This window comes from Mauremys reevesii, linkage group 19 (genome assembly GCF_016161935.1).
Source record: "Mauremys reevesii isolate NIE-2019 linkage group 19, ASM1616193v1, whole genome shotgun sequence".
In the NCBI taxonomy this organism is placed as follows: domain Eukaryota; kingdom Metazoa; phylum Chordata; order Testudines; family Geoemydidae; genus Mauremys; species Mauremys reevesii.
The window spans coordinates 3,624,792-3,638,868 of record NC_052641.1 but is presented as its reverse complement, the minus strand read 5'-3'; the positions used below and the strand labels follow the sequence as shown (position 1 = coordinate 3,638,868).

The 14,077-nt window shown below is 45.6% G+C and overlaps 1 protein-coding gene across 2 annotated transcripts in view; it reads right to left on the bottom strand.

Moving 5' to 3' along the window:
• Positions 1-14,077, bottom strand: part of RABL6 (RAB, member RAS oncogene family like 6) — a 92,929-nt gene that overhangs the window by 26,810 nt on the left and 52,042 nt on the right. For both annotated transcript variants that reach the window (XM_039506609.1, XM_039506610.1), the window contains 3 exons: positions 13,531-13,671; positions 12,124-12,229; positions 2,796-2,899 (listed from right to left, as the gene is read on the bottom strand). In XM_039506609.1, the coding sequence (XP_039362543.1) occupies positions 2,796-2,899; positions 12,124-12,229; positions 13,531-13,671 (351 nt within the window). The remainder of the gene's footprint in view (positions 1-2,795; positions 2,900-12,123; positions 12,230-13,530; positions 13,672-14,077) is intronic.

The following is a 14,077-nucleotide window of genomic DNA, read 5'->3' as shown; positions in this document are numbered from 1 at the left end:
ACTTTGTGCAGCAAAAACAGACAGTGAATATACCAAAACAGTGAACACTACCTGATATAGATCACCACAACATCCTTTGGGAGACCAAAACCTGCCCACCTTCTCCAGCAGAGATATTCCCAGTTGTGAAATAGCAGCTTGATCTAAAACACCTCAAGGCCCCTTTGAAGAGAGGATTTCATGGGGTCAGGAGGGCGATCATGTGCTTTATAATCAGTAACTGTGGAGCCTTCGTGAACAGCCAAAGAACAGGCTTGCCTCACAAGGAGGCAACGCTCATGTTAAGTTACAACCTGCTAGGAATCCAGCTTTTGCTGGAGCAAAAGCGCTCCATTTCATAGTATCAGGGCTGGAACAGACCTCAGGAGGTCATCTAGTCCCATCCCCTGCTCAAAGCAGAACCAACCCCAACTTAAATCATCCCAGCCAGGCCTTTGTCAAGCCGGGCCTTAAAAACCACTAAGGAAGGAGATTCCACCACCTCCCTAGGTAACCCATTCCAGTTCTTCACTACCCTCCTAGTGAAAAAGTTTTTCCTAATATCCAACCTAAACCTCCCCCTCTGCAACTTGAGACCATTACTCCTTGTTCTGTCATCTTCTACCACTGAGAACAGCCTAGATCCATCCTCTTTGGAACCCCCTTTCAGGTAGTTGAAAGCAGCTATCAAATCCCCCCTCATTCTTCTCTTCTGCAGGCTAAACAATCCCAGTTCCCTCAGCCTCTCCTCATAAGTCATGTGTTCCAGCCCCCTAATCATTTTTGTTGCCCTCCGCTGGACTCTCTCCAATTTATCCACATCCTTCTTGTAGTGTGGGGCCCAAAACTAGACACAGTACTCCAGATGAGGCCTCACCAGTGCTGAATAGAGGGGAATGATCACATCCCTCGATCTGCTGGAAATGCCCCTACTTATACAACCCAAAATGCCATTAGCCTTCTTGGCAACAAGGGCACACTGTTGACTCATATCCAGCTTTTCGTCCACCGTAACCCCTAGGTCCTTTTCTGCAGAACTGCTACCCAGCCATTCAGTCCCTAGTCTGCAGCAGTGCATGGGATTCTTCCGTCCTAAGTGCAGGACTCTGCACTTGCCCTTGTTGAACCTCATCATATTTATTTTGGCCCAATCCTCTAATTTGTCTAGGTCCCTCTGTATCCTATCCCTACCCTCCAGTGCATCAACCACTCCTCCCAGTTTAGTGTCATCTGCAAACTTGCTAAGGGTGCAGTCCACACCATCCTCCAGATCGTTAATGAAGATATTGAATAAAACCGGCCCCAGCACCGACCCTTGGGGCACTCCACTTGATACCGGCTGCCAACTAGACATGGAACCATTGATCACTACCCGTTGAGCCCGACCATCTAGCCAGTTTTCTATCCACCTTACCGTCCATTCATCCAGCCCATACTTCTTTAACTTGCTGGCAAGAATACTGTGGGAAACTGTATCAAAAGCTTTGCTAAATGAGTCCTTCGAGCATGGACAATACTGTATCTTCTGCCCAGAAGAAAACAATATCTGTAGTGGCTACGTGGGTCTCATTCAGCATCACTGGTTTTCCCTATAGCTATTTGTCCTGCTTTGAGCAGGGGGTTGGACTAGATCTCCTGAGGTCCCTTCCAACCCCTATGATTGTATGATAGGAATGCAGTATTTGGGAAATACTGTTTTACACGTATATGGTTGCCTTTTAGTTGAGTGACTGAAGGTGCTTTACGAACAAAAACAAAAAACACTGACCAAGGTTATGTAACTTAAAGCTTGATTCTATTTTGAAAAGCAACTGTAAAATGGCATGGTGGAGGGCAGTTATGGTTTCCATGATTACCAAATAAATCTGCTTGTTTTACAAGAGATTTTTTCTGACTACCAGTGCTTCAAATTCATTCCAGAACCTGAAAGCCAAGCTGTGTTCTGTCTGGCTTGCACATTACCACAATAAATACTCTGCAATTGGAAGTTATTGAACACAACTATGGATACGCCCAAGTTTGAACAGAATCCAACTCATTCTCCAGAGCTGTACTGGCTCTACAAGGCTAACAGTAGAAACTCACTCCAAGCAGGGAATTAAGTGGATATGACACTGAACACACAGGATGCACACTCTGAAATATGACCACATTTTAATAAGCTTCTAGAACTACTGAAGAGATCAACAAAAAATATCCTAGTATCTCAAAGACTAAATGAGAGCAAAAGTGATTAGCCAGAAGACATGTACAACAAGCCTACTGCCAAAATAATGTGATTGTTTAGCTGCTGAAGCACTAGAGTGCACTGTGAGCATTCCCTTCCACCATTAGAGGCCGTGACATACTCCTCTATAATCCTTGTAGCATGTGCCTCATTACTGCTCTGCCATTTCATCTTACCCAGCTCCACCTCCATTTCTCTCCCCTCCCATAGGTCACATGTCTGAAGGGAATCCAAAGAACAAGCTTTGCATTGGAGAATCTCCTACACCTCTACCCCAATATAACGCTGTCCTCGGGAGCTAAAAAAATCTTACTGCATTATAGGTGAAACCGCGTTATATCGAACTTGCTTTGATCTGTCGGAGTGCGCAACCCCGCCCCCCGCCGGAGTGCTGCTTTACCACGTTCTATCCGAATCCGTGTTATATCGGGGTAGAGGTGCATTTTACATGAGAAATGAAATATCCAAACAAATACTAAATGATATCCATTGGACCGCCCATGGTTGATGTGAAGTGTAGTGCTGCCCAACAGACAAGAGCTACATAGATTCCAGCAAAAAGGTTAGAAAGGAGGGCTCAATGACATACATTTCGTAGTTTTGGTCCTCTGTCTCCTGCTGCACTGAGAGCTCTTCCAACGTCGCGTCAATATCTAGCTGATTCGTCTCCAGCTGCCGTAGCAATGTCTCCCTCTGAAGAAAGGAAAAGAAAACAGAAGTCTGAGCAGGAAAGGTCACTGTACAAGACATCTGGGAGCTTGCCGGTACAGAGAGATCTTGTATCAGCACTAATGTCACCACTCTACCCATCATAATGAATTAAACAGCAGCCAGGGCTCCCAGCAAAGGAATACAATGGAAAGCAGAGGGGCAGAAACAAGGTGTTCATCCTGAAAGTCAGCATCCTCTGTTGCAAGGATGAGTGTGTGTCACAAACTGCGCTGTGCGTAGGAAAGTGCTGTTCACAAAGCAGCACTAGAATAGGCTACAGAGCAATAATAGAACAATTTCAAATAAAGAATTGCTTATACGTCTCTTTGTGAAAGTATACACAAAATTATGCACCTCAGTGATATCAGTACTTTGCACCAACACTGTCTGCAGATTCTCTGGATACAAGAACGCTCCATTATCACCATTAGGCAGTGTTCAGCTGGTGCAGTGAGTCACACATTTGCTTTCTAATGGGACTTAAGTCAGTCATCCAGCTGGATGACTATAAAAGAACGATGCTCCTATTAGTGTACAGATGCTCTGAAGATACTGACACCAAGGAATTCATTTGCCTTTACAGCAGACATATTGGCTGCTTAAGAGAAGACTCATTTCTAAGCCATCCCAGCACCTATCTACCTGGCCTTTCTTCTTTATAGTCAGGGCCCTATTTAATCTGCAGCCAAGCAATTTGCCACAGAACTGTGATTTGGAATCAAACCTTGGATTTTAGAAAGCTATGTTTCTAGTCAACATGGTTATGAAAATAACCCTGTAAACACAAACTGAATGTAAACCAGTGAGGCCAACGCTGAAATTTTACTTAGGAGAGTCAAATATTTGATATTTTATTTACAGTCACGCCCCCCTCCCCCTCCCAGAATCAAATTATTTAAGAATTTTAGCTTTCATTAAAAAAATAAAAAAATAAAGAGTGTCTAGCCCTCAGGGTTGCAGAGGAGAGATTGAAACTATGACCTCAAGAACCAGAGGGCAAAGAAAAAAGAACCCAACATTTATGTATTTATTTGTATTTCTCATGCATCCGACGAAGTGGGTATTCACCCACGAAAGCTCCCAAACGTCTGTTAGTCTATAAGGTGCCACAAGACTCTTTGCTGCTTTTACGATTTTTAAGTCAGTCATGAATTTCAACACCTGGTTCATGTGTTTCCAACATTTGGGGGTGGCAATATGAGATAAACCAATGCAGTGTTGTCTTCCTGAATGTGGACAGCCTGAGGCCGTGTCTAAACTAGCAAGCTTACAGCTGAATGGATGCAGCTGCGCTGCCGTGAGATCGCTCATGAAGCCGCTCTGTGCCAGCAGGAGAGAGCTCTCCCGTCGACAGAATAAAACCACCTCCACGATCGGCGGTAGCAGATCTCCCAGAGATACAGCCTGTGCACACTACCACTTATGCCAGCAAAACTTATGTTGCTCAGGGGGGTGTTTTTTCACACCCCTGAGCGACATAAGTTACGCCAACAACAGTGGTATAGAATCATAGAATTTCAGGGTTGGAAGGGACCTCAGGAGATCATCTAGTCCAACCCCCTGCTCAAAGCAGGGCCAATCCCCAGACAGATTTTTGCCCCAAATCCCTAAATGGCCCCCTCAAGGATTGAACTCAACCCTGGGTTTAGCATAGATATGGCCTGAAACAATGGCTTGGAGGGGTGAATAGCCCTACTTAACCCAGTGGTTTCTTAGCTCTGAAACAGAAAGATAACACTTTAAAATGTCATATTAACTATTTCACTGCTGACTTCTTAGAAGAAACATCTTGCTAATGTGCTTGGTGAACAATCCCAGACTGCCACTGCAGGGGTTAAAGTCTCAACTGTCCCATACCCAGATGCTAAAACCTTCAGCTTCTGACTCCATACCATATGGGAAAATTCACCACCAGCAGCCTGCTTGCCTTCCCTCACAAACAAAATCAACCAAAAGCACCCCACACTGGGCTAGGTTTTGATAGTGACTGTTCAAACATGGGCTTCATCCATAATACACACGATTGGAATGTTGGTGTGGATGGGTACAGCTTGCTCAGGAAGGACAGATGGGGAAAAAGGGAGGAGGCGTTGCCTTATATAGTAAAAATGTACACACTTGGACTGAGGTGGAGATGGACATAGGAGACGGAAGTGTTGAGAGAGTCTCTGGGTTAGGCTAAAAGGAGTAAAAACAAGGGTGATGTCATGCTAGAAGTCTACTACAGGCCACCTAACCAGGTGGAAGAGGTGGATGAGGCTTTTTTTAAACAACTAACAAAATCATCCAAAGCCCAAGATTTGGTGGTGATGGGGGACTTCAACTATCCAGATATATGTTGGGAAAATAACACAGCGGGGCATAGACTATCCAATAAGTTCTTGGACTGCATTGCAGACAACTTTTTATTTCAGAAGGTTGAAAAAGCTACTAGGTGGGAAGCTGTTCTAGACTTGATTTTAACAAATAGGGAGGAACTTGTTGAGGATTTGCAAGTAGAAGGCAGCTTGGGGGAAAGTATCCTGAAATCAGAGTTCACTATTCTAAGGAAGGGTAGAAGGGAGTACAGCAAAATAGAGACAATGGATTTCAGGAAGGCGGATTTTGGTAAGCTCAGAGAGCTGATAGGTAAGGTCCCATGGGAATCAAGACTGGGGGGGGAAAACAACTGAGGAGAGTTGGCAGTTTTTCAAAGGGACACTATTAAGGGCCCAAAAGCAAGCTATTGCGCTGGGTAGGAGAGAGAGAAAATACGGCAAAAGACCAGCTTGGCTTAACTAGGAGATCTTGCATGATCTAAAAAATAAAAAGGAGCCATATAAAAAATGGAAACTTGTTCAGATTACAAAGGATGAATATAGGCAAACAACACAGGAATGCAGGGGCAAGATTAGAAAGGCAAAGGCACAAAAAGAGCTCAAACTAGCGACAGGAATAAAGGGAAACAAGACGACTTTTTATCAATACATTAGAAGCAAGAGGAAAACCAAGGACAGGGTAGGCCCACTGCTCAGTGAGGAGGGAGAAACAGTAACAGGAAACTTGGAAATGGCAGAGATGCTTAATGACTCCTTTGTTTCGGTCTTCACCGAGAAGTCTGAAGGAATGCCTAACATAGTGAATGCTAATGGGATGGGGGTAGGTTTAGAAGATAAAATAAAATAAAAAAAATTAAAAATCACTTAGAAAAGTTAGATGCCTGCAAGCCACCAGGGCCTGATGAAATGCATCCTAGAACACTCAAGGAGCTAACAGAGGAAGTATCTGAGCCTCTAGCTATTATCTTTGGAAAATCATGGGAGACAGGAGAGATTCCAGAAGACTGGAAAAGGGCAAATATAGTGCCCACCTATAAAAAGGGAAATAAAAACAACCCAGGAAACTACAGACCAGTTAGTTTAACTTCTGTGCCAGGGAAGATAATGGAGCAAGTAATTAAGGGAATCATCCGCAAATACTTGGAAGGTGGTAAGGTGATAGGGAATAGCCAGCATGGATTTCTAAAGAACAAATCGTGTCAAACCAATCTGATAGCTTTCTTTGATAGGATAACGAGTCTTGTGGATAAGGGAGAAACAGTGGATGTGGTATACCTAGACTTTAGTAAGGCATTTGATACGGTCTCGCATGATATTCTTATCAATATACTAGGCAAATACAACTTAGATGGGGCTACTATAAGGTGGGTGCATAACTGGCTGGATAACCGTACTCAGAGAGTAGTTATTAATAGTTCCCAATCCTGCTGGAAAGGTATAACAAGTGGGGTTCTGCAGGGGTCTGTTTTGGGACCGGCTCTGTTCAATATCTTCATCAACGACTTAGATATTGGCAGAGGATACCAAACTGGGAGGCATTGCAACTGCTTTGGAGGACAGGGTCATAATTCAAAATGATCTGGACACATTGGAGAAATGGTCTGAGGTAAACAGGATGAAGTTTAACAAAGACAAATACAAAGTGCTCCACTTAGGAAGGAACAATCAGTTTCACACATACAGAACAGGAAGAGACGGTCTAGGCAGGAGTACAGCAAAAAGGGATCTAGGGGTTATAGTGGACCACAAGCTAAATATGAGTCAACAGTGTGATGCTGTTGCAAAAAAAGCAAACGTGATTATGGGATGCATTAACAGGTGTGTTGTGAGCAAGACACGAGAAGTCATTCTTCCGCTCTACTCTGCGCTGGTTAGGCCTCAACTGGAGTATTGTGTTCAGTTCTGGGCACCGCATTTCAAGAAAGAGGTGGAGAAATTGGAGAGGGTCCAGAGAAGAGCAACAAGAATGATTAAAGGTCTAGAGAACATGACCTATGAAGGAAGGCTGAAAGAACTGGGTTTGTTTAGTTTGGAAAAGAGAAGACTGAGAGGGGACATGATCGCAGTTTTCAGGTATCTAAAAGGGTGTCATGAGGAGGAGGGAGAAAACTTGTTCACCTTAGCCTCTAAGGATAGAGCAAGAAGCAATGGGCTTAAACTGCAGCAAGGGAGGTTTAGGTTGGACATTAGGAAAAGTTTCTAACTGTCAGGGTGGTTAAACACTGGAATAAATTGCCTAGGGAGGTTGTGGAATCTCCATCTCTGGAGATATTTAAGAGTAGGTTAGATAAATGTCTATCCGGGATGGTCTAGACAGTATTTGGTCCTGCCATGAGGGCAGGGGACTGGACTTGATGACCTCGAGGTCCCTTCCAGTCCTAGAATCTATGAATAGCTTTCTGATGTAGTCAGGCCTCTTGGGGAGGCTCATGCAACAAACTACACAGATTTATGACGACATAGTAAGAGCCAGGAAATTCAGTGTCTGGAGTGGCACCATCCACATCTCACATAGGCTAGGGACCAAGAGGTGCAGGAAGTGGCCATCTGTGCCTGAGCACAAACATGTCCTGATTATTACTTGTACCATGGCAGTGCCCCTTTTGATGAGGGCCCACTTGTGCCAGGGACTATAGATGTACAATTCCTACCCCAACGAGCTTACAGTCAATTTGAAGCATGAGAAGAAGGGGGGAGGGAGAAAGATGTCCCAAGTTTTACCCTGAACTGTGAAGTCTTGTTTTAATAATTCCCTAACTTTCAACATGCCTTCAAGTTGTCTGCTATGAGAACCAACTTGAGGTTTATTTTTAATAATCCATGGGCTATTTTTACTTCACATATTAGAACAGGGTGGGGAATGTTGCATCATTCAGTGCAGGACAATCTAATATAGCCTAAAATGCAAGCGAGTGTAGTCTACAGACCAAAAACCTAGTGAGAAGGCAAACATTTTGTGAACAGTGAAATTTGGTCAGCCAGCACACATGCTGTTGTTGCACACAGACACACACTAAACCAGGGGTCTCAAACTCAAATGACCACAAGGGCCACATGAGGACTAGTACATTGGCCCGAGGGCCGCATTACTGACACCTTCCCCCTGCCGCCCTCGGCCCCACCCCCACTCCACCCCTTTCATGAGGCCCTACCCCCTACCCCCTCTTCCCACCCTTTCCCTGCCCCCATTCCAACCCTTTCCCTGAAATCCCCACCCCAACTCCACCCCCTCCCTGCTCCCAGGGGATGCAGGAGGGGTGTGGCAGGGGGTCAGGGAAGGGGGTCAGGGTGCAGGAGGGATGAGGGGTGCAGCAGGGGGCTCAGGGCAATGGGTTGGTGCAGGAGGGGTGTGGCAGGGGGTCGGGGTGCAGGATGTGGCAAGGGGCTCAGGGCAGGGGGTTCAACTACAGGAGGGGCTCGGGGGGTGGGCTCCGGCCCGGTGCACACTCAGGGCAGGGCAGGCTCCCTGACTGCCTGCCCCCCGTGCTGCTCTGGGTAGTGGCTGGAACATGGGGGAGCAAAGGCACAGGGGCGTGTTGCTGTTACTTCAGGTACCGCCCCCAGCATCTCCCATTGGCCAGGAATGGGGAACCGTGGCCAATGGGAGCTGCTGGGGGCAGTGCCTGAAGCAACAGCAACACACGCCCCTGCACCTCTCCTCCCCCAGGAGCAGCGCGGGGGCAGGGCAGGCAGGGAGCCTGGGGGACTGAACTGCTTTCTGGAGTTAATCAGTCCAGCTCATGGCAGGCAGCTGATAAATAAGTGAGGAGACTGGGCTGTTGGAGAGGACTTGCTTTATATTCAGAGTATGAGTTTCATCCTCCGCTCTCTTGATACAAAATTCATGAGTAAGATGAAGACAGGGAAGAGTAATTTAAGAGTAAGCCACACCACCACATACCAGACTGGAAGAACACTGGTCCTGTGAGAGAGAGAGAGAGGGCAACCTGGGATATGAGATACAATTAACTAATCCACCAAGAGCTGTGGGATGTTATGTTTAGGTACATGACAAAATTAGTCACTATCAGGCAGAATGGCTGACTAAACTGTATTTGCCTTTTGCACCTGAGAGATTTCCTCTCCTTTACCCTTACTTTGTAAGGCAGAGAAAGGGCAGTTAGTTTTTTTTTTTGGAGACTTTGAGTCTCTATGAAAGCAAGGACAGCATCACCATGGGCTAGGTCTAGTGCACATTCATCACACGCTGTTCTCCAACGTGTTACACTTCCTCTCTATAGTGACCCAAAAGGGCCCACTCCTGCTCCCACTGAATCCAAAAGCTAAATTCCCATTAGTGCAGCAGGAGAAGGCAGAGACTTGGACTGACTGAGCCACATAATTTAGTGGTTTGTTTTGGAACGGTTCCAACCTTTCCCAAGAGACCAGTTTACAAATATAGGTGACAAAGGAAACACTCACTGTGTGGTCTCTGAGCTTTGGGACAGGAAGTGCTGCATTCAAAACCCTGCATATGTTTGTGAGAGGTAGCTGGAGAGCACGTCAGTGGCCTGACAGACTCTGACAGGCACTGAGAAACAAATTCAGGGCTGAGGAAAGTGAAATTCCAAGTACCTTCGTAACGTGGCATCAACTGGAGTCTGTCCATCTTAGCCTTTTAATGACAGGGAGAGGTCAAAGTTGATCAGCTGCAGGCTTTTAGTGCAGGATCCAAAGATATCTGCATGCATTTTTACCTAACAATGATGCAAGTGTGTATGCCAATTAAAGTCCTGCCTCTAGCCCCGTGTTTCTCAAACTGGGGTCGCCGCTTGTGTAGGCAAAGCCCCTGGCGGGCCGGGCCGGTTTGTTTACCTGCCGTGTCCGCAGGTCCGGGCGATCGCGGCTCCCACTGGCCGCGGTTCGCTGCTCCAGGCCAATGGGGACTGCTGGAAGCAGCACGGGCCGAGGGACTTACTGGCCGCGATCGACCAGACCTGCAGACAGGGCAAGTAAACAAACCGGCCCAACCCGCCAGGGGCTTTCCCTACACAAGCAGTGGCCCCAGTTTGAGAAACACTGCTCCAGCCCTCGTGACAGAGCAGGATCCTGCTTGAATCTTCTCCCACCCTCAGCGTGGAGCTAATAGCTGAGGCAAAGAGTCTAGAGTAGCTGGTAAAACATTAACTTGTTTCACCTCTTCATACATTAACTCTGGATTTGTGTTTCAGGTATTGCTGCAGCCAACTGCACCCAGCACCACACTCAGTGAGCTGTACTGGATGACATCTCTAGTGAACAGAGGAGACTCGGAATGCAAGTAGGTCGTCTCAAGCACATCACCCATCTGAGCAATGGCTACTCAATCTTAGCCCCACAGGGACACTGACTAAATCACATTCTGTGAGCTTCCATGTAAACAGACATTAATTGCCTCTTGGTTCGGTTCAGTTATTTTATTACACTGGATTGTTTAAAGATTGTTATTAAGCAACCTTATTTGCTTTAATTCTCAGTTACATAAATCACGTACATTAAGTTTTTTCTCAGCATATGTAAATGAAAGGTCCCTTAAGATCCCCTCTCACTAAAGCAGCTGTTAAGCACAGACAAAGCTATGAAAAACTTGAGCACTTTCTGGTAATGCCTCCATTTAAGACAATCATTCCACATATTGACAGGGAAGAGTATCATTATGAACTGTGATCAGAAGCCCAGTGAGGCTGGCAGAAAGCCCGTGCTGGTGCTCCAGATCTACCTGAGGAGAAAGGGGAGACCCGTAAGACTGCATCTCCAGCAGTAACGTGGGAACAGGTTATTCTGCGTGGGTTTTGACAGGATGGCACTTTATTGTAGAAACGGAGGCTACGAACCCCAAATATCTGTACCACCAGACTGCAGCTTTAGGGATTTGGACATTCTCTACTGAGTGCAGAGATGAGTGCAAGTGTCAGATTTATACAGCTTCTCCTGGGAGAATTTACTATCTAGCTGGATTTCACTGTGTTTTTATATCAAGGTCTCTTTCTTTGCTGTGTTTGCTTTACAGACCACTGAATTGATGACAGACATTAATTGAGCTTTAGTCAGTCTAGACTAGCATTTGAGCTATGTTTGTTCTTCTAGATACACATATATGTACACAAAATGTGTTCTTTAAAGTGTATGTAGTGCTGATGAAAGATGCTAGAGTATGATCTGAAGTCCTCTGACCATGGAGAGAGTACAGCAGTAGCAGTGCCACCAGACCACACACTTCCCCTCACTATGCCATCAGGACCACAGTCCCTGTGGGATACAAGATATTTCACCCACCATGGCCCATTCAGTCCTTGCCTCTCTGATGAGGCTGCCAACAAGGGGGAAGAGATTTCCAAGATGCAGGTACCTGTCCAAAGGAATCAGACAGACCACTGAACCACCATCTCAGAGTCAAGATCAGTGGCTACCACCAAAGTGGGCTTAATTTCAGTTGGTAATCAGGACACAAACAACTCTTCATACATCCCATAAGCCACTCAGTTCACCGGTGGACATTTTCTTAATTGAGTTTTAATTAATTGGCCACATAAGAAAAGTTTTGTATATTAGCAAAAATACATGTGTGTGTAACAGTTTAGATTCCATTTTGACTTGGTGGCCTATTAACACTGCAATGTACATATTTATTCCTGCGCATCCTGTTCATTGCACGGTACTGACCCTTGGAACCATTGATAAGAGTATGCTCAGGTAAATAAGGAAGAGCACGCACTTCACCAGCAGTGAAACGTTGCAATCACGGGAAACAAAATGCCCAGTCACTTTTGTTAACCATGCTCTCCTGAAAGCGACAATCTGTCCAGGCTCCTTTGACAACTGAAAAGCAGAACATCACAGGAAAAGGATCCCCACATGAGTTCCTTGGAAAGGGTAGATCTCCCCACCATGTAAATCCCGGACTCTTACCTGCAGTTGCAAGAATGGGATGTTGAAGAATTTGTGCAGGTACTTGAGGCCAAAACTGTTCTTCATGGAAGATTCAGCATAGCGAAAATAAGACGAGCCAGGAGGTCTGTTCCCAATCAGATGAGCAGAGAAAAGAAAATTACACAGAGACCAACTGACTACACACACACAGCAGAGGCACGTGCTGACTTCTATCCCATGAGCAATCCTCATCTCCCAGGCAAAATCTTCAACCGCAAGACTTAGGCTGACAGTTCATCCTGCTGGGGGCTCATTATTTTGCTTACAGCTCATAAGGAGCCAAATTAACTCTTTCCCCCTTTAGAAGGCTGATAGGGAAAGCCTTGCGTGCAGCTGTTGTTGTGCTACCGTGTCATGCAACTGACAATATGAACTGCACTGCTGGGACACTAGGCCAATGTTTTACTGAATCGAGTATTTCACAGCTGTACAAGTGCGTTTCTTACAGCATGTTTTTATTTCTAATACTATAAACAGACCTAAATGAAGCTATTAAAAACCTCAGCACTGGGCATTAAACTTACATTAGTTCACCTTGGATAATGGTGTGTATAACATGAATAAACGTGGTTGTAAAAGAACTGGTACGAAGCCATTCTTTGTGATGGATTCCATTTCTACATGTCTGATGTACGCATGAGTGAGTGAGAGACTTTGCAAGAAAACCTGTTACACAAAAAAGCTTTTGTAAAAACCACTCTCAGAAGGAGAAAGGCAGGATGAGGTCGACTGATCAATTCCTGCCCAACAAGGGCAAGAGCTATAATTAAAGAGAGAGCTCGGGGACAGATTCAAAGAAATGCCAGGCTTGGCAGGCAGTTGGGAGAACACAGCCTGGAAGTGATCAGGATCTGTATGTAGTCTTGCAGTGGGGATGCTCAATCTCTAGGGTGTGGGAGAGAGGGAGAAAAAGCTAGCGGCACTATGCTGGTTTCGGAGCATGGGTGTTCATGGAACAGTTGGGGGGAGGGAGGGGGAAGTAACATACAAAATCTTTCAGCAAGAAAAAAAAAAAATGACACCCAAAAGGAAGGGCTGAAGTACAATTCCATTTGGACAGAGCTGTTCTTGAAGGCCTGCACCACAGGGACTCCCTGCTATTCACTGGCTCTAGGAACTGAGAATTCCCCGCCCCCCAGTGCAGGCCTTTTAGGTTCGGTAAGAACACCACAGAGTGAACAGAAAGCCCAGTATAAAGCGACAATATACAGGATATCAAACCCAACCGGATGAGCAGGGGTTTGGATGACCAGGGAAGGGAGCAATTTAATGGCACACACGTCTGGAAGAGAACAGCAATGCTGTTAACTGGGGCTGGATTGCATGGAAAAGAAGGGGTGGAGTGCTGCTCTCCCAGGAAGCCAGTATGGTGCCAGCCCTGTTTACCTGTTCAGATTATCAATGAACGCCCGCATGTCATCTGGCAGGATGACCCTGTGCTCTCCCATATCACGGTAATTCCCAAGCACACAAACTGGAACATGGTTGGGCACTTTAGGAAGCTCCCTCAATATGTAGTTAAATGTCCTTTACCAAATAAAAGGTGAAACAAATAATTAGTGTGAGCACACTTGATGGGTTAGGTGTTCTCTAAGCAATATTACTGCATTTACAGCTTACATGCACACAATGGAAGCTAGCACATAGTCAGAAAAGTTGCAAAGCAAACAGAAAAATCCAAAATACAAATCCCACATGTGAGTTTCCTCTGAGGCCCACCTACAGACAACACTGAGACACATTCTGAGGTAATACTGTTATTTCCACAGAGATTCATTCAGAAGCAAACAGTCCAATTACCTCAGGCCTGTACCTTGAGCAGGGACCCACATAAAACATTCTAGGAGAAGGCTACACTCTGCACTGTTGTGTGAGGATAGGGAGAATATTCTCCTCACCCTGTTGGTGATTGGGATTATGCCCTTATTTTCAT